General features: G+C 52.8%; 8 protein-coding genes across 8 annotated transcripts; 4 read left to right on the top strand and 4 right to left on the bottom strand.

The window, feature by feature from the left end:
* Positions 1-404: 404 nt before the first annotated feature.
* Positions 405-1,097, top strand: VTN31DRAFT_519 (uncharacterized protein; the record flags this gene model as incomplete). The annotated part of the gene is made up of 1 exon (XM_069405661.1): positions 405-1,097. The coding sequence occupies one exon, from the start codon at positions 405-407 to the stop codon at positions 1,095-1,097; it is 693 nt and encodes a 230-aa protein (XP_069263375.1).
* Positions 1,098-1,358: 261 nt separating this feature from the next.
* VTN31DRAFT_518 (uncharacterized protein) lies at positions 1,359-2,875 on the bottom strand (the record flags this gene model as incomplete). The annotated part of the gene is made up of 2 exons (XM_069405650.1): positions 1,359-2,524; positions 2,629-2,875. The coding sequence occupies 2 exons, from the start codon at positions 2,873-2,875 to the stop codon at positions 1,359-1,361; spliced, it is 1,413 nt and encodes a 470-aa protein (XP_069263374.1).
* Positions 2,876-4,273: 1,398 nt separating this feature from the next.
* Positions 4,274-4,858, top strand: VTN31DRAFT_517 (uncharacterized protein; the record flags this gene model as incomplete). The annotated part of the gene is made up of 1 exon (XM_069405639.1): positions 4,274-4,858. One exon carries the CDS (start codon positions 4,274-4,276, stop codon positions 4,856-4,858), a length of 585 nt encoding a protein of 194 aa, XP_069263373.1.
* Positions 4,859-7,219: 2,361 nt separating this feature from the next.
* On the bottom strand, positions 7,220-7,989 carry VTN31DRAFT_516 (uncharacterized protein; the record flags this gene model as incomplete). The annotated part of the gene is made up of 3 exons (XM_069405628.1): positions 7,220-7,627; positions 7,732-7,808; positions 7,866-7,989. The coding sequence occupies 3 exons, from the start codon at positions 7,987-7,989 to the stop codon at positions 7,220-7,222; spliced, it is 609 nt and encodes a 202-aa protein (XP_069263372.1).
* Positions 7,990-9,177: 1,188 nt separating this feature from the next.
* Positions 9,178-9,918, top strand: VTN31DRAFT_515 (uncharacterized protein; the record flags this gene model as incomplete). The annotated part of the gene is made up of 1 exon (XM_069405617.1): positions 9,178-9,918. The coding sequence occupies one exon, from the start codon at positions 9,178-9,180 to the stop codon at positions 9,916-9,918; it is 741 nt and encodes a 246-aa protein (XP_069263371.1).
* A 120-nt stretch (positions 9,919-10,038) lies between these two features.
* Positions 10,039-11,151, bottom strand: VTN31DRAFT_514 (uncharacterized protein; the record flags this gene model as incomplete). Its single annotated transcript, XM_069405606.1, has 2 exons — positions 10,039-10,955; positions 11,043-11,151. The coding sequence occupies 2 exons, from the start codon at positions 11,149-11,151 to the stop codon at positions 10,039-10,041; spliced, it is 1,026 nt and encodes a 341-aa protein (XP_069263370.1).
* A 1,793-nt stretch (positions 11,152-12,944) lies between these two features.
* Positions 12,945-15,919, bottom strand: VTN31DRAFT_513 (uncharacterized protein; the record flags this gene model as incomplete). Its single annotated transcript, XM_069405595.1, has 4 exons — positions 12,945-13,009; positions 13,063-14,392; positions 14,445-15,825; positions 15,897-15,919. 4 exons carry the CDS (start codon positions 15,917-15,919, stop codon positions 12,945-12,947), a joined length of 2,799 nt encoding a protein of 932 aa, XP_069263369.1.
* Positions 15,920-21,661: 5,742 nt separating this feature from the next.
* VTN31DRAFT_512 (uncharacterized protein) lies at positions 21,662-22,914 on the top strand (the record flags this gene model as incomplete). The annotated part of the gene is made up of 2 exons (XM_069405584.1): positions 21,662-22,259; positions 22,340-22,914. The coding sequence occupies 2 exons, from the start codon at positions 21,662-21,664 to the stop codon at positions 22,912-22,914; spliced, it is 1,173 nt and encodes a 390-aa protein (XP_069263368.1).
* Between the last annotated feature and the right edge of the window lie 630 nt (positions 22,915-23,544).

Here is a 23,544-nt window from a genome sequence, read left to right as displayed (position 1 = left end):
ACTGCAGGCGTCTTTTTTTCTTGAACCCATTGATCAGACAGAAATGAACACTATAGCCCGACTGATTCCACCAGTGGCTCCAGCACTTCGATTCCCAGCAGCGCGGGCCACCGTCTTGCAGTCGCCTCTGTCAGCCGGCCGCCCAACTCTGCCCCGCCAGATCAAGGCCAAACGCCACTACTCGCAACAGCAGCCTCTGCCCCAGAACAACCGCTCGCAGTTCAAGGTCCTCCCGTTTGTCCTGCTTGTCCTGGGGGGCACGGGCCTGTACGTGCTGCTAGTCAGGTCGCGGGCGTCGGCGCGGAAAGCGGCCATTGAACGAAACTAGATCCGTCAAATCATTCGACTCGCGGTACCCTCCCACAGATTAGTCGCGTCCCGGCTTGGGCACGAATACCGACATTATGGCCAACACGACCGCACCCTCCTCTGTCCCAACCGCTCCAACACCTCCCCAAACCTCTACCAACACCACCCCGCGCTTCTCTCCCGATGAGGTCACCGTGATCTTCGTCCTCGGCGGCCCCGGCGCCGGCAAGGGCACGCAGTCCGCCAACCTGGTCCGCGACTACGGTTTCGTGCATCTGTCCGCGGGTGATCTTCTGCGTGCCGAGCAGGCACGCGAGGGCAGCCAATACGGCGAGCTCATTCGCCACCACATCCGCGAGGGCACCATTGTGCCGATGGAGGTCACCGTGGCGCTGCTCTCGAACGCCATGGCGGACGCTATCGCCAAGAGCACGGCCAACAACGGGCCTACCCCGCGGTTCCTCATCGATGGCTTCCCCCGCAAACTCGACCAGGCCGTGTTTTTCGAGGAGACCGTCTGCCCGTCGAAGCTGGTCCTCTTCCTCAACTGCCCCGAGGACGTTATGCTGGAGCGCCTGCTCAAGCGCGGCGAGACCTCCGGCCGTGACGACGATAACATCGAGTCCATCCGGAAGCGGTTCCGCACATTCGAAGAGACCAGCATGCCGGTTGTCACGGACTTTGAGAATAAAGGCAAGGTCATCCGCGTTGAGGCCACTGGGACGCAGGAAGAAGTCTACGCGAGGATTCGCAAGGCATTGGAGGCTTATGGCATCTCGCCTCAGTGAGTTGTTCTCCTTTCTTGCATATTTGAGCGTTTTCTTTTGTTTTATGGAGCTCTTTCTTCGGGCCGGTAAATAGACGGCGTAAATAGTTAGCAAATGGAGAGTATACACTTTTGGTTTTTTTTTTTTTTTCGATGCCTCGTTTCTTGAAATGTGTATCGTCTAGCAAATCCATCAGAGCTCATGCCGTCCTGATTCATAACACACAGTATGTATAAAAAAGAAAACATCAATTCCAAAACCCTTGAAAGAAAGAAAGTCAGATTAATCGTCTCCAGCGAGGTCCACCTCGCGAGGCTGATGTGATGTTTGCTGTCCTTTCTTCCTCTCCCCGTTCGTCTTTCCCGACTTGCCCTCCCCCTCCTGATTCGCCGCACCCCCTTCCGCACCCGCCGCAGCAGCCGCCGCCGCTGCTTGCTGTGCGGCCACGTCTCGCTGGAACTTCTCCCGCTCCGTGCGGATCACGTTCAGCACGCGCTCAAGGCTGCGTCGCCACACCATCAGGCGGCCTTGAACCTCGGTCCACTGCCGCTCACCAAAGACGCGGTACGTCGCGCGGTGGATGAGGAACTCTGACTTGAGCTGAGAGAGCTTGCCCTCGACCAGGCCGGCGCGGATGGTGTCAATGACCCACTTCTCAACGTCCGACTCCGGGATGCGCAGCGCGGAGGCGATCGTCGCGTAGGGCAGCGAGCGAGACGGCGCGGACGACGCCAGCGACGCCAGGGTCAGCAGGCGCATCTTGGTCTGAAGGGTCTCCGCCGCGTCCGCGAGGACGCCGTTCGAAATCGAGGCTAGCGGCGTCGACGCCACGTACGCCTCGTATGCGTCAAGTGTGTCCGCGGCGAAGATCTCCAGCAGCTCGAACAGCGCGCTGTCGCTGGCCCGCAGCGCCTGCACGGCATCCGAGGACGTCAGCGGCGTGAAGTCGTACACGCTCTGGTGCGTCAGTGCCGACGCCAGCGCGCGGATTGCCAGGTCACGCGCCTCCGCCGACGCCGCCTGCTCCGGCTCAATCGTCTGCAGCGCCTGCACGAGATGCGTATGCGCCAGGTCCGTGTCGCCTGCCGCCTGCGCCGTGTCTGCCACCGCCAAATGCAGCTTCCGAACCTCCTCATTGTCCAGCTCCCACGAACTCAGCCACTGCGGCAGTTGCGCCGTCAGTTGCGGCTTGAGCGCTTGGAACGCAGTCGTCGCGCCCGATTGTCGGATCACCGCCACAATGGCCAGGAACACATGGTATCGACTCGAATCTGACGGCGCTAGTGTGTTGAAGATCGTGGTGAGGATCGACAGCACCAGCGACGGGCCATGGTGCGGCGACGACGTGATCGGCTTGGCCAGGTATGTGCAAATCCGCGACAGGAAGATATCCGGATTGGACGATTGATGGACGAGGAAAACAAGCAGATTATACGTCTGGATGATATCTGGCAGGACAAAAATTGACAAGTTCACATGTTAGATTAACAATGTCACCAATTCTCTTTCATTGTCGACGTCAATGCGTCTTGTCGAAGGAATCGGAACACACCCTTTTCTGGAGCACTATTCAACACTGCTGCCGCAACGACAAGCTTCTTTAGGACCTCGTCTCGTTGTTTTAGGTCCGGTTCTTCACCATTCTGTTCCTGCTGGCGGAGAGGTTCGAGTAGAGGCGAAATATCGGCCTGGACACTGCTCCCCTCCTCTTTGCGGAGCCCATCGAGGTACTGCGCGAGTTCCTCGCACAGTTCGGTGAACGAGCCCTCCACGAGGAGGGTGTTTGTCGGAGCCGGCATGGCGATGTCCCGAAAACGAAACGGGCGAGTTTATCGGGCTTGCTTTCGCTTCGGGGAACTGATCGCAAGGGAAAGAATTATGCGGTTCACCGAACTACACTCACTGATCGATTCAAAGTGTGGGAGGAAATTTCCGTGTGTGCTGCGCGGGCTGGGCCAATCAGAGGCCGCGGAGAGCTGATCAGCTTAGTAAACTAACTGCCTTAGGCATCAAACTCTTCCTCACTTGGTTTAGCCTAATTTTCAATGGTGGGATAGTCACGTGATCTAAGTGCAATATGTACTTTATGTATCCTCCTATGTACTTACTTATCACACGAGTACGGAGTACTTACTATTTATGCGACCTCGGACATCAAAGACTTAATGGAGTCGGTCTCGGGGAACCCACCTGAGTCCCTCTCAAACACTCTTGACTCGAAGCACATCTCTACGGAGGAAATGGTGAAAAGAGTACGTGGGAGATCCGAAACACCAGGCACTTTTTGACGGGAAGTACTCTGTCTTCCATCGTACTAGACACTAGGTGAATGACTTCAGCGGAAGGTCCCTACGCTGATTCACGTCTCAATAAAATTCATGAGCACATCTATGATCTTGGGCTATCCGGGGGCTCAGAATGTCGCGCGATATCGGCTCTATTAGCTATGGCAGAAAGCAAATGCCGACATGCGGCAGCGAGATGCAGATCCGTTGAATCGGCAACGATACTTCTACCCGAGGATGACCGCTATCGGGACTCGTACGATATGTTTCCTTCGGAGAATTTGAGAGCTCTGACTTTTTACGCTCGGGACGTGATACGAAAGCTCCCGACATTGACCGGGCAATTAGTGATGGATGCGACGTACGGCACGAACAGCGGCGGCATGGACCTTCTACTGTGTGCTAGCTGAAGTCGGTGGTGCCGAAATTCCTATTGCGTACTGTCTGGTGGAGAATACATCGCCTCCACAGGCAAGGTCTTCAAAAAGCCTCGTCGTGCTGCCAATCCCGGTGCCACATCCTATATTATTCTCTATCGGTTTTTTGAGGGGCTCAAGGGCCACGGACTCAACCCAAGCTGCTTTGCGATCGACCAAGACGCATCAGAGATCATTGCAGTGGAAACCGTCTGGGCCGAAACTAAGATCCAGCTCTGTTACTGGCACATTGAAAGAGCGGTCAATACGAAGCTGTGTGCTCCCAAAGAGACAAAGACGCAGGACAAATACTGGCCTGGAAAAGCGAAAGAAATCATCCCTGACTTGGAGATTTGCTGGGGATCCTTGTGCCATCGCCGCCCTCTGCCCCATTTCGTTCGGAGGGTGCCAATGCCCGTCGCGAACAGAAAGTGTGAAAGACGAGGGGAGATTGGAGCCTAGAACCAAGGAAGAGTGGAACACTGTCCTAGAGATCATGTGCCGGAATTTCCACCTGCATCCTCTGATCCCAGACGACAACGGTACATTCAAATCCTCAGAGATGATATATCGAGAATGCGCCAGGGAAATGTATACTTGGTGCAAGGCCCGCGGGTATCACCGCCTGTGGGCCTATCTTTGGATCAACTGGTATTCGAAGGAGCAATGGAATTGGTGGGCTCAATCTGCGGACCCTTCTGCAATCCCGACGGTGAAGACGACAATGATTGCCGAATCACATTGGCGAACATTGAAGCACGTCTATCTTCACCGGTCCAATCGCCCTCACGTCGACTTGGTTGTCTGGATTTTGATTAGTCGTGTCCTCCCCGGAGCTCTCCAACGTTTGACGGTGATTAAGAATGGGGACTCAAGAATCCACAGAGCTCGATGGCGGGAAGCCTTCAAAAAGCACTGGAAAAAAGAACGCAAGAAACTCATCGACCCCGAGAAACTGGCGAAATATCATACAAATCCTGTGCGATGGATCTGTGGGTGTAAAGCTTTTCTTTTTAGTCGATTCCTGATTTGTAAACACCTTATCTACTGCTTCGAGACGCCGAGTCCCGAAGTCTTTTGAACCATAAAACGCCGAACAACACCTCCGTTCTGGAGAGATGAACGATTGATCCTACGGCCAGAATTTGCAGCATTTGCGGGTTCCAACAACTATGGATCGGAACAGAATGAAGCCCAGGAGCAGGACGTGCATGAGACAGACGGATTCCGAATCTGACTACGGTTCAAGCTCGGAAGATGAGGAAGGCGAGCCGCCGCCGTTGGCAACCCGTTTTGCTGGCTTCAAAGAGATGATTCGGGAGGCAATGGCCCTTGCAGAGGAGCAGTTTAACAAGGGAGCCGAGAAATCTATCGAAAAGTTCATGGAGTCCGGAGAGACTTACCGTGCGCTGTTGAATGAAGTCAGGGAGTGCCGCCGCTAACGCACTATGCCGAAAACTGGAAGAAGATATGGACATCCCGCGTTTGAATACCTCAGGTGGTTGGTAAAAAGTTGAGGGGATTGGTGTTGTCGATGCACGTTCAAGGGAGAAGATTCTGTATGGAGGTGAGAGTGGATCCTTTGTTATGGGTAAATACCTAACTATGTACTTACATACTCGTAAAAATCTTGTCCTCGCATGGCCTTCGGACCCTTTCACCCAACTTCGTTCGTTTCAGGGCACCGGCCGAACATTGCGTACCTACCGCCGCAGCTGCCGCGCGACGTTCGCGAGAGCCTGACTGGAACACGAGCCCGTCTGTGCTGCAAGCCGCTGCTCCGGGCCGTAGTGTGATCTACATACCTAGGTATGGCCAACAGGCAAGGCTGAACTTGTTCTTCCCAACACGCAGAACGTCAATTACATACCAAGATTATGTCAAGCATTTACGAGGACGAGCGGTTTTCTCGCGCCACGCTACTAATATATATATCACTGCAGATTGCTCAACAATCGGGGTTCGTCACACCAAGGTCGTCTTCGCGGAACTGACGGGATTCAGAGCCTGACTCCTCGAGAGCCGCATTCGACTCTTGGAACCTCTATAGAAGACGGCCTACGGGGCGCCGTTCAGGGTGACATGCTCCGAGCACCGTCATCGAAAAGAGAACCAGGTCGCCACTCAAGTGTTGAGCGTTGGAAAGGAACTCATTCCAGTGGCATGAGATTTCGTTGCCGAAACGAAAGCTACCGGGACTACGGGCGGTACAACAGGTGGGATTATTGGACTCCTGGAGCTCCATGGAACTTGTGATTTATCGCAAAGCTCTAATAGCCCTCATTCAAGCGTCCGGTTTCGGCAAGTGAGGACTGGACACCGGAAGATTGATCCAAAGTGATTTGGTCAGACGAATGCTCCCCATCGAACTCGGTATCTTGATCTAAATGTTTCCGGGTTTTGCGCTTCGGGACGTTCACCAGTTGATTTCTGAACAATCTCGTTGAGCACATGGACCGGCGTGCTCGAATCCAAGATGATCGTCCGATACAGGGATGTTCGTTCCTTTTTTAGATTAGCAAGTTAAGTTTTCGAGACTCGTAGACGGTGGTACCTAATATTTGTCGAGGGGTTTACGGCGAGAATCGTCGCTACTGTTGAGAATGAACCCCTCTCGGAAAAATTTCAACCTACAGTACTGTAGTTAACCTAACTAACATTGGATCCAAGGCTATACACCTGCACCTCATCTGACTGCTCTGACAGGACTCATCCCATCCAGCAGATGAGGTTGGAGTACATTACTGTACGCTGTTGAATCCTGAACGTTCTACCTCCGTACAGACCTGGTTGTCTGCCATTTGTCTCACTTGGCGGTGTCACAAATTGACGGATTCAACGAGAATCATCATCACTCCGGAGTCCGGACAATACAATTATTTTATCCATTAGTTATAGGGTCAGTTCATCTCAACGCAGCAAAAGAGTGTAACAAACGACGAGGGCATACAGGGATGGAACGAGATGAATCTCTCCACAAAAGACATCTTTCAACTCTGCGAGAGAAATCATGCGATGAGAAGATGACTTGAGAGCCGCGCCCTTGATCCGTTGTCACTTCTAGTCTGTATCTGGGTAGCCTAACGTCCTTTCAGGAGCAACCGTTGAAACTACATGTAGGGACACATTGACCGTGGAGAGCTTCCACAGACTTGTTCTTAGACCCAGGATCGAAATTAAATCTGGTTTTATTGTACCTGCTACAATCGATGCAATACAAACACCGTTGCAATTCATGCAACAGACGCTCATCCAAAGCATAAAGCATTAGAGAGTGAGAACGAAAAAGTCATGCGCCCGTGTCGTAAATCATGACGATACTCCGCTTCGGGACAGCATCAAAAATAAGGAAAAAAAAGGCAAGCAAAGAGAACAAACGCCGACCGCAAAGAATTCAATCAACGAATTTAAACGATGCGCGTACAATACGACGAGCCCATGATTACATCAACAGCCCCAGCGCGGCAATCACCAGCGAGGTCAGCAGTCCCATGTTGGTGCCCTGGGTCAGGGGCGCCGCATCATCGCTCTCATCCGCGTCGGCGTCGCTGCTGGTGGACGACGCCGTCGACTGGGCGCCCGAGCGAGAAGGCGTCTCGGTGGCGTCGTCGTCCTCGTCCGACGCCGTGCTGGTCGATGGCTTTTCGGCCGACGTCGGGCTCAGTTTGACGGTACCGCAGTTCTTCTCCTTCTCTTCCTTGCACTGCTCCTGGCCTTCGGCGTCGTCTGGGTGGTTCTCAATGCACTGGACAAAGTTTTCCTCGCAGACGAAGAACGGAATCGTGCCCTCGTAAGGGGTCACGTCGGGAACGGTGCCATTGATGCAAGTGCAGTCGAATTCAAGCGTGTCCTGTTCCATTTTTTTTTCCCCGCGTTAAATTAAATTAGTCATTCGAGGATTAGGCCGAGCGAGTTAAATTGATCGACCGGGGGGGGAGTCGCGGTGGAACCTACCGAGTTGCAGGTGTTGGGCGAAGCGGCCCCATCGCAGATCAGTGGGCAAGTATTGCGCTGGGAGGTACACCAGGACGCTGACGGATGAGCATCGTATGGCATCGCATATGATAGGGACGGTCAAAAACACTCACCCTTGGTGTCTGGTTCAACCTTGCCAAGGTCAAAGCCGGCCGGGAAGGTGTAGGTGCTGCCGGCGTCCTGAGCGACGGCGACCGCCGTCAGGGCAGCAAGGAGGAATGCAGCAGAGGTTCGCATTTGTAAAGATGTCGACGTATCCAGGCAAATTGCCGACTCGACAGCTACAGCAATGAGCAATGGCGAGTACAATACGAAGATGAAAGGCTCGAGGAAAAAGCAAATAAACCACGCAGGGACAAAAGCAGCATTTTGTAGGTTTTGAGTTTATCGGGAAGGTACCATTCCCTGACCGACCATGTCACATGACCGACCCCGCTGGGTGTTGTGATTGGTCAAGGTTTAGTTATCGTGCCTCCTGTGGGATTCTTGGCCAAAGCATATTCCAGAAGCCGCCGCGGAGCTCTCGCAGTTCTCCTGGACATTTTATTCCAGCATTATCACGGTCAATGAGCAGACATGCGACAATGGAATCAGGCTGATTTCATCGTGGAGTATTCTCTACATGGCATGTGCAAACTCAGAAGTATCATATCTCTGGCTTTGTAGGAACGGAACATTCCATTCCACGGCATTCGAGTTGGTCCTCGCAGACAACTCACTCAACCTTTGGTACCTACTGCAAGGCAGATAGATCCTCGACGGTTCAGCACCATTGGACCAGATCGCTCCTGTACGAGGAGACTACGAGTACATACATACATCTGTACATACTGTATATACTTGTCTTGACTTTGTGCGTTGTCCTCACTGAGACAAACCGAGTCCCCGCTGTGGCTAGTGTCAGAGCGCAGGGCCATATTGTCAAACACTCAAACAAACCCAGGTAACAATGATGTAGTGCTCCTCACCATGCGAAATTCCTGAACCCTGACAACGCTCAACCTGAACAAGCTTCATTCTGCACACCGAAAGAAAGGAGATGAGCTCAAAATTCATTTACCGCCAGTCTGGTCGAGGTGGATCAGGTCTGCAAGCGAATACTGTATGTACCCCGTAGACCATACCGAATCAGGAAATAGAAGCATGATATCCGCTAAACTGAAAGAGGAAGGAAAATCCATTCGGATCAATGGCCGAGGTTAGCCTCAAAATTTTGATGCCGAATGCCGAACCAACAGAACAAGTACGGAGTGCATGTGTACAGTAGTACATAGTCTTGTTACTAGTCATTGAATTCTCGAAGCTATTCCTGCGGCGTGCGAGTGCGAAACAATGGCGGGACATTCGCAAACAGACGGAGCTTCCAAGAGCGAAAGAGGTGGATTGCAAAGATCAGAGAGCAGAGTAATCCCGGCGAGGAAAACAATGGAGATACACACCATCACCTCCGAAGAATGGGAGCATTTCAGTCGCAATGCCTGGGCTCGATCGATCTTGACTTCGGCGACACAAGACAGCAACAGTGAGTATGTGCCCATCCCGACCGGCCCACGACAAATAAAGCCCGACACCGGGGAAGACGGGTTCATGGGCCAGACGCTGAACACGGCGACGACGCTGCCGTTCTACATCACGCTCCGGCGGCGCACGCTGGCGACTGCGGATGCAACTATGCCGCGCAACCCGCCGCGCGGGGTAATGGAGTACCAACGAACGCCATTCACGCCGGAGAGGCCGCCGGATACCATTACGCTCGTGTCGCTGGGGTCGCCCGGAGTGAGCGGGTATCCCAGCACCGCGCATGGAGGCCTGGTAGCCACCTTATTCGATGAGTGCATGTCTCTTGCCATGGCGTTGTATGAACCGGGCCACAACACGTCGCCGCAGCAGGAGAGTCGGAATCAGGAAAGCACTTCCTCCTTGCCCGACGCGGTCCGCGGCGATAGAATCTATACGGCCCAGCTCACCGTCCGGTATCGTCAGCCCGTCCAGGTCCCCGCTTTGTTGGTGATCCGCGCCTGGTGCGTTGCCCGCAATGGGCGCAAAACATGGACCATCGCGCAAGCGTGGCAGGAGGTGGAATCCGACGGAAAAGAGCCAAACCGCAGGACGATCCGAGCGGATGCCTCGGCGTTGTGGATCAATGCCGATGCTCCCAAGCTTTAATCTTCTCCTGTACTCTGGTTTTTTTTTTATTTTTTTTTTTTTTAGAGCACACCCACGCTGTCTAGACCGCATGATGTATATATTACTCTGAAACAGAATATAGATGGGCGGAACAATTGCTTAGATCTTGGCAGGCGTCTTTGTTCGACCGCTTGTGTTCCGGGTTGCGCTGAGCACCAATCCGACCTGATTCCCCAGCGCGACGATCTCCCCACGCTCATTCATCAACACCACCTCGATATCGGTGCGGCCGTTGCGCACGTCCTTCAGCACGACGCGACTATATAGCCACGCCTCGCCATCAGGTGGTAGTCTCCGCTTAAAATCCACGTTGAGCGTGACGGTCGGAAACCATGACATTGGTGTATTATCCTTGTCATCGGAGCCCTCACGGCGGCGGAAGGTCCTAGCGGCCACATCCAGCCCGTTGATCACGAGCGGGTAGAGATCGGTGAGAAGCACCATGGCCTCGTTGGTCCATCGGCCCGGGCCACCCTTGGGGCCGAGGGGGTTGAACCGGGCCCACTGATCGACAATGTTCCGCCGTTGATGCGCTTCCGGCGGGCAATACAGGGTGGTGTGGACGCTAATCTGGCGGAATCCAGGGAACCGTTCTTTGATGCGAACCCAGGGGGTTGTTCCATCATTACTCGGCGGCGGCATTTCCGCCGGTTCGGTACTACTTTGTTCTGGAGGGCGCGGACTCGGAGGCGGCGGACTCAGCGTCCAGTCCGACGGAGCAGTCAAGCCAACATCCGCGGCGGGGTCCGACACAGTGATGTAGCCGACGACGCGGTCCGTGCGGTTTTTCCGGCCGGGCTCCTCCTGCGACAGCGCGACGTGAATCGTGGACGTGCGCGCTCCAAGTTTTGCGTCCTGCACGGTCAGAATGGCGGGGCCGACGAATGTACGCCGCAGAAAGGTGATTTGCATGGCGATGGGCATGGGGTCGCCGTGGTGTCGCGTTGGATGGGTGTGTTTGAAATGCGTCGTCGCCAGGCGGTATAGAACCGCCATGGTGTATCCTCCATGGGGAACTGTCTTCGAATTAGTCTCGTTTGCATTCCAACTTCCTACTGATCTCTCATCAATTCACTGTTCGACAGGGAGTGCTAGACACTAACCGGCACCTACAATCCAGGAGGGCGACAAGTTCGCAGAATAAGTGTGGGACGAGATTGGAGTGACGGTGATGGCATCTTCGAATTCTTGCGTGTGTGGTGGTGGTGTCATTTTCAGCAGATCAGTTCCGTCGCTTGCAGGAGGAAGTACAAGTACTGTTCTAAAACTTCCGGAATGACCTGTTGCCACGGGCCGAGGTACGAACTGATATCTATCTAGGGATCATGAACTAATCACTTTGGGGTTAGTGCGAGCGGGAGTAAGTGGAGCAGCAGTCCGGGGAAGGGTTGGCGTTTGGCTGATTGGCTGATTTCTCCGGAGCTGCCACAGCCAATCATTTCAGCCGATGATGTCCACTGTCACTGAGGAACGGAAGTACGTCAGAGATCAACAAACCCTCACAAAAAGCGGCTCAAGATTCTTTCCCTTTTGTACGTGCTCAGAGTCATGACACTTCAATCGACTTCGAATGTCTCATCTGGGTTTGCCTCCTCGGCAGACGCTTTGAAGATGCGATGAAATTGAGTCAGGAATTCCGGTGCGGAAGAAGAATGCAAAAGCCGTTGGAAAAAAGAAAAGTCAATCGCTCAGACATCTCCACATGAGAACATGCCCTTTCGTGATGGAACATAGACAAAACGTACGTCTGAGGCTGAGCAAGAGATGCTATTGCCAGCACAAGCTATTACACCATAAGAAGGTGGTCTGAGCAGTTCTCAAGGACAACCTCAACGCGCCTCCAACCCTCTTCAAGACAATGTTTCGTTGACGGTGTTTGAATTGTGCACCATTTGAGAAGTTGCACGACCACGTCAGCGGCAGTCGGCTTCTTCAAATTGATTAGATTTGGTCGAGATGACAACACTTCAGGTGTAAGGTCAATAAAAAGGTTGAAAGACATGTAACGTTGTCGGATGGGAAAAGGCCAGCACAAATCTCGACACACTCGTAATTATTTGACCGAGAATGAAGCGGCTGGCAAGAGATCCGTTGACACGCTCTTTTTCCACTCGTGGGAATGGACGCCAGCCAGCTACAGCGCGCTTGCACTTTGCTGTGCCTTTTCTAGAAACAAGAACTTCGTCGGTCGAGAATCAATTATGGAAAAGCTTCCTTATAATTTTCCGCCCAGTATGAACACAGATGACTGTCAGCGACAGCTCCCGTCTTCTGGGTTCCAGCCATAGAGACATTTTGTCCGCTTCAGCAACGCAACGCGAGCAGACACGCATTGGCCAATTGCTGGAACTTTTGACGGGATTAAAATGATGAAAAACGCAAACGTGGAGGAGCTTGTAAAGAGCGCCCTGTGGGGGGCTTATGAAAAGCGCAGGTACAGTAAGCTGGCTCATGAATGTTGACAATGTCCCGACAGTCCTGACCTATGTATACGATATATCTATCTATGGCGACGGCAGCTACATAGAATCGTATCTCCCATTTTCGCCGGGCAAGGGTTCGTTGCGGTTCAGTCTCAGCGTCAAACAGTGGGGCATCGTTCGATCAAAAACAGGGGGACAATCATCCAGCGTTGCTTGCGGCTTCGTTATTTCACTTGATACCAAAATTCTGTTTGGTGACAAGCACCGTTTAAATGGATCCAAACGAGTCAACTTTTTTTCAGTTCCATACCTCTCCACATCGAAATCGTCGACAGAGTACAGGCAGGACGATAGGTAGATACACAAGCTCCTCATTTCAAAATGGCTGTAGCCTAGCGCAGCTCGTTTCATCAGAAGATTTTGAATTGCATAAAGCTTCATATCATAAATCATAACTGACCCATAACCCATTGACGCCATGTCCAGTCGCCGTTCATCATATCATGAAACACATCTCATAGGATCAGCTATACAAAATGCAGAAAGCAAGAGTCCCAAAAACGTCAACAGTTTCCATCATGATCAAGCATTGTACGAGTTATCGGGGAGCGACGAAGCCGTCAATCGCTGCAGACAGGCGAGAACCCCTATCCAAGTCAGTACAAGAAAACATGCTGCAAGCAATCCGTTCTAAACTCACCGGAAACTCCCTGAGTCAGGGTGGCCTTCGCCTCGGTAGAGCGCGCGCCCAGCGTCACGGTCATCACGTTGGCAACCGCCTTGGCATCGCCCAGCTTGTTGGCCCAGCGGAAGACCACCTCGTCTTCGCGGCTGTCGCCCACGACGAGCAGGAAGTCCGGCCGGCCGGCGCCCTGGCCGTCGCCACGGCCGCGCTCGATGCAGTACCGCCACGCCAGCTCCGTCGCGCTGGCCTTGTTCGTCTCCGACGACTCGATCACCAGCGCGCCTTCGACGGGAATCACATGCACGCGCTGACTGGCGCAGGCGTCGTTGATGTGATCGGCACACTCCGACGCGAGCCGCGCTGCGGCCACCTTGTCCTCCGCCGATGCGTAGTGGAAGACCAGCGAACAGTGCCGCTCCTCAATCCAGCTGCCCTCCGTGCGCTCTCGAAAATAGTTGAGGATGCCCATCACCCCGGCTTTCCAGGACTTGGTATGCGTCTCCTCGTTCAGCTTGATCCAGCCATCCTTGGACGGCTCGCGGATGAAGGATCCATTCTCCGCGATCAGGCCCAGACCCGATACCTGATGGAAGAGTCGCTCCATCTCCTCCGGTCTTCGCGAGCTCATGACGTAGACAATGTTCTTGGGATCGTCCAGCAGATCGGTGAGAGTGGTGAGCGCGCGCTGCGGCGTGGTCAGGATGATACTAGTGGGCGAACCCCACGATGCCAACGTTCCCTCGTAGTCGAGAATAAAGAGCCGGCGGTTCGACTTCTTGTATGCCTGCTCCAGACGCGACACCGACAGCCGGGGCACTGAGATGGTCTCGCGCGACGTATGCTCCACCCAGACCTTCTCGAGCGTCTCCCGGAACGAGCTGACCCAGTTGACGGTCGTATTCTGCACGACAGCAGCGTGGAGTTTCTTCCACATTTGCTCCCGTTCCTCGGCGTCGAGTGTCAGAGCCGTGTGGATGGCCTCAGCGCATTGCCGGTAATCCCACGGGTTGACAAGCAGGGCGTGACCCTCGAAGAGCGACGCACTGCCGGTGAACTCGCTCAGAATCAACGAGCCGTGGGCCTTGTTTCCATACTTTCCGTCCTGGCAGTAGACGAATTCGTGGCTGGTAAGGTTCATACCCTCGCGGAGGCTCGTCACCATCAGAGCATCCGCGACGGTAATGAGAGCAAGGTACTGCGCAAAGCTCAGGTCCTGCTTCAAGAATACCAGCGGCTGATGGGCAAGTGTGGCGTGCGTCGAGTTAATTCGCATGGCGATGTCCGACACGGTGGTTTCCAATTCCGCCTGTTCATTCGTCGAGGATGCTACCTGGATGAGGACCACCTATTTCATTGTCAGCCAAGGTTGACATTGATTCAAGGAAGTACGATCGTACCTTTTCGCGCCATTCCGGGTGCGTGTTCAAGAAGAGCTCATAACTCAAGAGCTTCTGGCGCACACCTCGGACGGAGTCAAGCTTATCCCGCGACACAATCAGGCGCTTGCCCTGATATCGCTCCGAGATAAGTTTGATCCAGTGATCGACATCCGGGCTCTGCCGGCGTTTATCCCAGGACTTTGGATCGATACCAATTGGGAATTTGCCCACGTTTACGAAGCGGTCCTCGAGCTGAACGCCATCATTGCGGGCCTCCACGCAGAGAATGCGACTGCAGGTCTGGAGGAAGTGGCGGCAGTACTCGTCGGTCTGGAAGCCGACCAGGTCCGCGCCCAGCACGCCCTCCAACAGCTCCGTGCGCTCTGCGAGGCAGCGGAACACCTCGGAGGAGGGGAAGGCAATATGCAGGAAGAACCCAATCTTGGCGTCCGGCAGGAGCTTCCGGAGCATGCCCGGAACCAAGAGCAGATGGTAGTCATGGATCCAGATGGCATCGCCGCGGCGCCAGCTCTTGGCGATCCGCTGGGCAAAGGCTTCGTTCAGTTTAACGTAGTGGCTCCACGAATGCTCTTCGTACGCTTTACTCTTCGGGTTATCGGGGATCTGGTAATGGAAGACGGGCCACAGGATGGTTTTGCAGAAATGCGAGTAATGGCCGTCAAAGTCATTGTCGGCCGTGTAGACGGTCAACGAGTCGTACTCGTTCTCTAGCGTTTCGGCGATGGACTGTTTCGTCTCCTCACTGAGGGCGTCCGTCGGCATGCCGAGGGTGCCGACCCAGACGACATCGCCGATGGTTCCGGCGTCGGCGGCCGAGCGCACGGCGTTGCGCAGGCCCATGTTCCCCTGCTCGGCCGACTCAATGGTCCAGTCGGCGAGGGAAAAGGAGATGCTGCGATGGTGGCCCGGGCGCATCTGCTGTTCCTGCGCCTTGATGGCCTCAATGCCCATCGCGGATGTCTCTACTCGGCCCGGCGACTTCACCACGGGCTCTTGATGTTTGAGAATGGATGGCGAAGGTAGCGGGCCGGTCCGAGCCCGTGGCTGGTTGAATGATTGGGTCGAGCCCCAGGCCGGCGAATGGGCCTCGCTCTGGGCGAAGCCCGGCAGGTCGCCGTTGACCACGGGAAAGGGATATCCATTGTGTGTGGCGTACTTGGGTTGGGACGTGAAGATGCGCTCATCATCGGTCGTGGCTCCGGGGGTCAGTCCCTTCCTGGAAGTGTCATGGTTGTTCTTTTCGAACAGGCTGACAGCCGACGATTTGCGGGTGCGGGGGGAGCGTGACCCGGACGAGCCCTTTTGCCGAGGACTACTGCAGGTTGAGCGCTCACTGGGAGACTTGTCGAGGTGGAAATTGACGGTATACGGAAGAAATCTAGAACCACGATACCGGTCAGCATTCTGCGCCACGACGGGGGAAAGTTGGGGCGAGGGATATTGACGTACAGCGAGGCGATAAAGATGGTCATTGTGGCTCCAACTCCGAAACCCAGAAGCCAGGACGAACTTTTTTTTCAGTCTTGTTTTGGGGGGGGGTTTGTTTGAAATTTTGATCAGAAAGCGACTGGCTTGGAAGTGTCGTGTAGTTGTATGTTTTGGAAACCCGTTTGGATGGGAGTGTCATGACATCATTTAGGAACCCGCTGTGAATAATCTTGCTTGATATTCGACTCGATCTTTGCCGAGTGGATCGGGCAGCAAGGACCCGGCCGATGGCATGGCATGGTACTGTAACACTTTGACAGTCATGGTGATGTCAGGGTCCGAGGGCCATACGCTTTCCAGTACTTACATTTTTAGGTCTTTGCACTAAACTTAACTGAAGATGAAGTCAAAAATTGCCCCAAACGGGTAATCTCGGCATTCCGGCAGGAAGACTGCCAGGGAGCTTGTCGGCGCAGCGTCTAGACCCGTGCGGGCTGCATCCAGCCATATTCAGCCATTGATGCATCCCGGCGGTTTTCCATGCGATTCCATTATGCAGCCAATAGGTTAATACATACAGTAACTACCTTAGGTACAGTACCTCTAATCCCACCGCAAGGATCTCCCTGGTCGATCGATAAGATCCAACCTTTCCCTGTGAATCCACTCTCTTTCTGTTTCCACGTGACCTTGAACCTTCGCTAACCTTCCATCACTCTTCTGCGATGCGAGACTGATCAGCCAAGGTCAGATCAATAAAAGTTATCATTTGACTAGGTGTACTTATGTACTCCGTACTCCGTATAGCCTACTGCAATATTCTTGTTGAGCGATTTTGCGTGTACAGTAGTCTCCAATCTCCATCCCACTCTAGCAGAGTATCCACGAATCATCGATTAGGCCTAACTAGTCGGCTGCTGGACTCCACTCGGTCGAATCTTCGACGAACGGTTTGGTTTCCGTCCTGTCGGGAATCCCTTTGTCTCAAACATTCGAATAACTTTGCCTCTTGATTCCTCTGTCCATTCAACCTTTCAACCTGCAGCATTATAACTACTGTATGTATTCTCTGAAGGTTACGAAAGTATTATTGAGGTCAAGTCCGGAGCATCCTCGAGCAGTCGAGCCTGCGCGGAGCTGCGCCGCGGGTTTTGACTTGGCCATCAAATCAACAACCTTCATGGTTGGAGCGAGCCGAGATTGGAACTTCGTTCTGACCTTCAGTAACTAGCAGGGTCAAATGAGCCTTACACAAAGAAAGGATGTTGATGGATGTTTCTTTCCATTCCGAGCCGGCTATTCTTTCATTCTTATTGGCGGCAGGGGGCGCGAGATGAAGCCCAGCCGGCTCAAATCATTCCTCCATAAACACAAAACACCGCACTTCGTCTCATCAGTGCATGATGTCGCCCAACGCCGAGCTGGATCAGGCTGAAAAGCGCTGAATCGTGAACTATCCCGTAGGTTTGGCCTAGGCAATCCGAGCTTATCTCGTACAGTATTGGTAGCATCTGCATGGGGAAGCACTGAAGTGACCGGAAACCGGAAGGTCCTCGAGTCGTCATCGTCCTGAGATGCAATCATGCAACAATCCAGCTCCAATACCTGCCAAGAGTCATGGACGGAAACTTTTTTCTTTCTGACAAACTCATGAAACGCATGGTTTCCTTATCTTTGGCCTTTTGGATACTGTCGCGAGATCGTCGACAACTCAAGATGTCTCCGACAATCACTTCTGCTTGTCCTGCATCTCTTGTCAGATGACCATGGAATGCTTCACTGCAGTCGGGTAGACGTACTGTAGTCTCGAACGCAATGCATGGGCGGGAACTAACTACGGGAACTCCCGAGAAGTTCGGAGAGCAGAAGGAGGCACGGAGGACGGCACCGGGCACCCTACTCCGTACATCCGAAAGAGCAGTCTGGCGAATCAGAAAAAGCCAACCTCTATCGTGGCTTTGACCCTGCCAACGAAACCCGCAAAAATGTGGCCGCCACGAAAAAAGGGAGACGTTCACACTTCACAGTAATACTGTAGAGGAGATCTATGAGAGCGGGCTGGGAATATTGTATGCATGCAAGGAGATAGAACCAATAATACTACTCCGGATTTTTGGAGATCGGCATGCTCCCGAACTCCGCCTCCTGATCTTTTGCGTGATTTTGGCCTGGAGAACTTCTGGTCGGGATGAATGACCAAACTCGGCCGTCAAAGATTGAATGACGAGAGTTTCACCTCCGATACAAAAGCTGGATCCTAAATGACTGAAAAAAGGGCATTCAAAGCGATGTAACGTGCGTGGGTGACGGCAGACCAGGATAAAGGACGAATCCATGGAAAAAGTTGGACAAGAGGACAACAGTCGAGTAGAGTAAACTTCAGTTCCCTTGTTCTCAGGGGGTTATTCGTACGAACTTGTTTCTGTTTCCAGAAACCTGAAATTGCAGTTAGAAGAGCTGTCGATGAGGACGCTGGAATCGAACGGCCCAACGCTAGGATGTCCAACGAAATGAATAGGAGGGCGCACCCTTCAAGTCCGTTTGACCTGGAATTTTGCACACTAGAAAGCCACTCTCGGACACTTCCCAGTTCCATTAGGTTATCTGTTTCTGGAGGTTTAGAGCCAGTCACGTCACCTTCGTCAGAACTGTCCGGGGGTACTTCCTGTCCACTCGTCTAGAGATTGATACAACATCCCATCATGAACCGAGGTTCCTTGTATCGCGAGCCACCAGAACACCTCCGAGAGCAGTTTCTCGAAGCCGACAGTGAGATTGTTTCCCTGTCGATTTCTCCCTGCTGTGTGAGCAAACCGGGCGATCAAGCGCAACTACCCGTAGAATGCCCTGTTGAGATGAATGGCCTGGGTCCATCATAGAGCGACCATCTGTTTCAAACCATGGCCATGACTGGTGAGATAGATAGTTTCCACACGTGCATGGTCTTGGACCACAAGGTAACTGTCATTTACTGGAGGTTTCCAAGGTGGGATATACTTCCATATCTCTTGGGAAAGAATGCTTCTTTTTAGGCAGAAGATGCACGCTCCTTCATCTACCGGTCCTGGACGGAATGCAGACGTAGGGCCGAGGTGATCGAGTCCACCACCACGAGGGCAAGATTAGAAAGGCGTAGTACTTCGCGCTTCTCGGAGCACGTAGTTGTGAAGTCCGGTAATCATGCTTCCTCCTCCAATGAGGGACCCCGGCGCATGCATATTGCCGCGAGATGAAGTGCATCGAGAGAATCGAAAAGGCAGGCTCTACCCACTCACTTCACAGATTGCATGGAATGGAGGGTTCAATGAAGGCACTGTACAGAAATGCTGGCAGCTAAACTCGACGTCATCAAGCTCGACAGCACTGCAAAGGGAGCTCCCTTTGTCGGCCTTGCCAACCGCTGGTATCGTCTGCCGGCCGCAGATGCATTGGAGCGGGTAGCGTCAAGGAACTCGAAGGTACGCATGCGATGGGGAAAGCAAGAGCCGCTCCGAGAGCTGCTTCTGCTTATTCGCAAGGTTGTGAGGGCGACAGAAGTCCGAGAGGAAGGAAAAAGCTTTCACGCGCGTCAGGAAGTTTGGCTTTAGCCAGGAGGGACCCCCGACGATAAAAGGAGTCTTGCGGCCAATGTGATAGGGCTGTTATTCAGCACCATCCACGGATATTCCAGTTCTCCAACCTTGCCCAGGAGCAAGTGCAGCCGCAACCATTTCGTAGTAGTCGGTTCATCGCAGCATACTACCAAATTTGCATTCTCCACGGGGTCATACAATGAGACGACCACGCCATTCCATCCATAAATGTCATTGTGCCATTTTGCGCCTCTGCCCAAAACACTAGAAAAGATATGCCCATTCTAGAAGTCAGTGCAGTCACATAATTGCTTCAATCATGCATGTCACCCTCTTCACTGGGCCAGCTCCTGGAATGGTAATTTTGATCCATGTTGCAAGGCATACCATCTCGATACCCAGTAAGAATTTCTGTTACCATGTCTTCGTCTTCCAAGATAGTCCCATTAGTTACTATCACCCAGATGATTTGAGCCACGCAACCAAGGTCGTCAGTTGTCGACCAAGTCATAGACCCTCAGGGCCATCTCGAATTGTTCCTGATTCAATTCAGTGAAAGCATGAAAGATTGAAACAGCACGGGCAAACAGCAAGCATGGATCAAGAGTCCGCTGCTGGTGCTTATGCCTCGTACGTGATCACCGTTCAATCTCGAGATTTCTGCTAACTGCTGCGTCATGTTTGTCGGATTGGATGACAGCCATGAGTACAGTGGTACAGTCTGTACGAACATTGGAAGCTCTTTTAAATAGCAATTGAAACTTGCCAGGTAAATGAAAAGGGAAGCTCAGGCGTACACACGAATCCTCGTGCTTCTGTCCAGAAGTGAGAACTACCCAACAACAGCCCAGTCGTATGAGGCGTGGGAGAGAAAGTCTGCAAGGCAGTAGGCAAAGACTTCAAGAACTCGGCCATGATATTGAGACAAGCATGTTATGAGTTTAGGGAAGCTACCGTGCCGAGAAATCCAGCAGAGATATTTCGATTTCGACCTCGAGTCCCTGGCTCGTTCCCCTGAGCACAAGACGGAGTATCTGTATGAGACGATGAGTCGTCATGTCAATCTCGAAGGTCCCCGATGCTGACTACTGTCAAATCCAGGTCCTTGGTCCCAAGGACTTGCGAGTCAATGACAGTTAGGCGTCTTCGTCCCGCAAGCTCCGGAGGATCTGCATGTTCCCGCCAATCAGATCGTAGTGAAAGTATGGTACTAATCCTAAACAGTCAACAGTTCACGTGATTTTAAAAAACAACCAATAATTCGAATCACTGATACTCAGTAACCAATCATATCAAGAGAATGAGGCAATTTTAAGTGGGACTGCTGATTACATAATTCCAGGCACCGAAGAGAGGTCTTTGCACGATTTGTCTCGATGGCATTGTTTGCAGCACCACAATAGCATCGTGATTGGCTCGCTTAACAGACAGCAAACGGCGCTAAGCGCACAGACCACCCACTCAACAATATATAAGGCTCTTCCCTCCCGGCCTGTTTAGAAGTTTCTTTCTTTTCTTCTCCAGCTCTCTTTGCCTTTTGGCTTAGATCAAGTGTAGTATCTGTTCTTTTCAGTTTAATCTCTGAAAGTGTTCTAAGGAACACGACATTGATTAATCTCATTTTTGGACCGCGTGGTGGAGCCTCTGTGCTTGCGCATGCTCCATCGCACAGTGTCCTCGGTCTTACACTACCACCGAGTGACGCGAACAAGCTTTTTCATCATGATCATCGGTACATCCGGTGGCGTGGAGAAGAGGTTTTGCATCGTCGCGCCTCAGAGGACTATGTCCTGGAGGCTTGACCTATGCATATTCTATCCCTGAACTTTGCATTCCAGCTCATTTTCTTCACTCGTAGATTCTCCTGAAGATCTCGAAGAACCTCGGCCCAGAGTATGTTCTTGTCCTGTCCTAGATCCATTCTCGTAGTTGAACGAAAACTTGACCTTGCATCGTTACGAATAAGTTCGCTTGGGTCGTTGGTCCCTTGCAGAGAGCGTGCCGAGAATCTTCCGCCACTTAAGTATTGCCTTTTGACTCGCGAACCTTGCGGAGCGAGTAAAATTTCCCTATCTTATCTTATCAGTTCCTGACTCCAAAGACTGAAAGATCTGTAACTATTACCTATCCTTTAGATCGAATCTTGGTCTATTTCGCGATCCTACCAACAGAGTGCCCTTTGTACGAAAAAATAGCCGAGAGGAATCGAAGTTCATGCCCCTCCGAATAACATCTGCCCCCGTCGCCGGCATCCAGAAACGCAAAAGCAAGCAGCCGCGACAAACCCGATCCTCGCCCTTTGCGAGCCATGCACGTTCAAAGCCCAACGCGCGCAAGTCCAACGACAAGAACAACAAATCGATCGATGGCCTGGATCTCGACGAGACGGATCAATATTATGACGATGGCGATGTCGAACCTCTTCCCGACCTAGGCAGTGCCGCGCGCTATATCGCTGATACCCGGCCCGACACCGTGCGGGGCGTGGTCGAGGCGATCCAGCACATCAAGACGACCATGTTCGAGGACCTGCCCGCAGAGCGCGCCGGGATGAATAGCACGCGGATCGCGCAGGTGCTGAATCTGCGTCGGGCACTGCCGCCGATCGTCTCCGTCGCCCACGTGCATACCGTCCTCCAGGCGCCGACACAGGTCGAGCGGGAGATTGTCTCCCTCGTGCAGTCGGGCCGCGTGCGGAGATTGATTGTGCCTGGTCGTGGACGCGATGCCGCAGCGTTGGGTGATTGTTTAGTCCTGACGGAGGATTTTGAGGAGCTTGTGCGGGGGAGTGATCTGGATTTGGCGTTGAAGGGTAAGTCTTGCGCCGATCTACGAAAAAAAAAAAAAAAAAAAAAAAAAAGAAAAAAGGTTTGTTACTGATGCGGGGAGTAGATCGGTTCCTACACACTCTTGATGGAATGCAAAATACAGCGACGATCTCGGCGCTTACATTTCCGGCTGAAGATGCGATGGAGCTGGTGCGAGCGGGGTTCCTCGTGACAGCGTCCAACATCACACAAGGACTGAACACCAGCGCAAGCAATAATAATCATAATCATAATCATAATAATAACACCAACGAACCGTCCTCATCGACCAAGCACGACCCCGGGGGTTCACCGTCATACCTCCTATCGCTCCCCAACATCGGCACCTATCTCCGGCTGCTGGCAGCCGGGCGCACGCATCTGCTCAACCTCCTCAAGAAACGGTCCAAGTACCAGGAAGCGCCGCTGAGCCTCCTCCGAGACCAATGGGACGGCGCGGTTGAAAACCGTGACCGCAGCTACATGACGGGGAAGCGGCTCCGTGGGGAGGGGTTCGGCGTCCTGCCGGGACGGACGAAGAAATGGAGGGATCTGTACGGGATGAGGTTTGGATGGATCCTGGGCGAGGCGATGGGCGCGGGACTCGTGGAGTTGTTCGAAACGGGGAGTGTTGGGCCGGGGGTGCGGTGTTTGAGCTGATTGTATATACTACCTTTTAGATCTCTTTGTGTTTTTACCATATGCTGGTCATGACTATCATGTCGAGATGACAACACGACTTATTTCTCTTCCATCAGAAAGGCTGACGATCAAGTCTGGTGACGAGAAACTTTATCTTGAATAGCAATTGATACTAAACTTCCATGAAGAATGATTAGGCCTACTATTCACCTGTCAACCTACTTGTATGGATTGTCATGCTTTTGTCATGCTTTGTGACCTTATATTTGATTTCTCCTGCCCAACGCAATTTCCATCTTCCGTTTCTTCTTCCTTGTGGGCTTGTGTTATATAGACCTGTCATTCTGATATTCTTCGTTTTTCTTCTTTTCTTGCCCGTCTTGGACACCAGCGCATCTCGAAATTTGGGCCGGGTTTTCCTTCATGTTTTCTGCCAAAGGCTTCTTAGGTGAAGGAAGAAATCTGTTCTGTCCTCTGATTCTTCTGGATCGAGCCTCCTCATGGCAAGGATCAACGCCAATTCCATTCCTAAGCTTACATCCTAACTCGCGACATTCATACAGAGTCATCATCATCAATGACCGGGACCGTACGCCTCATGTTGTACCGAATCCTCCGCCCCCCCCCGCCGACATACACATCCACCAT

The sequence above is a fragment of the Thermomyces dupontii genome (genome assembly GCF_041956625.1).
Source record: "Thermomyces dupontii strain NRRL 2155 unplaced genomic scaffold VTN31scaffold_1, whole genome shotgun sequence".
NCBI lineage: Eukaryota > Fungi > Ascomycota > Eurotiomycetes > Eurotiales > Trichocomaceae > Thermomyces > Thermomyces dupontii.
This window is presented reverse-complemented; position numbering and strand designations above follow the sequence as displayed.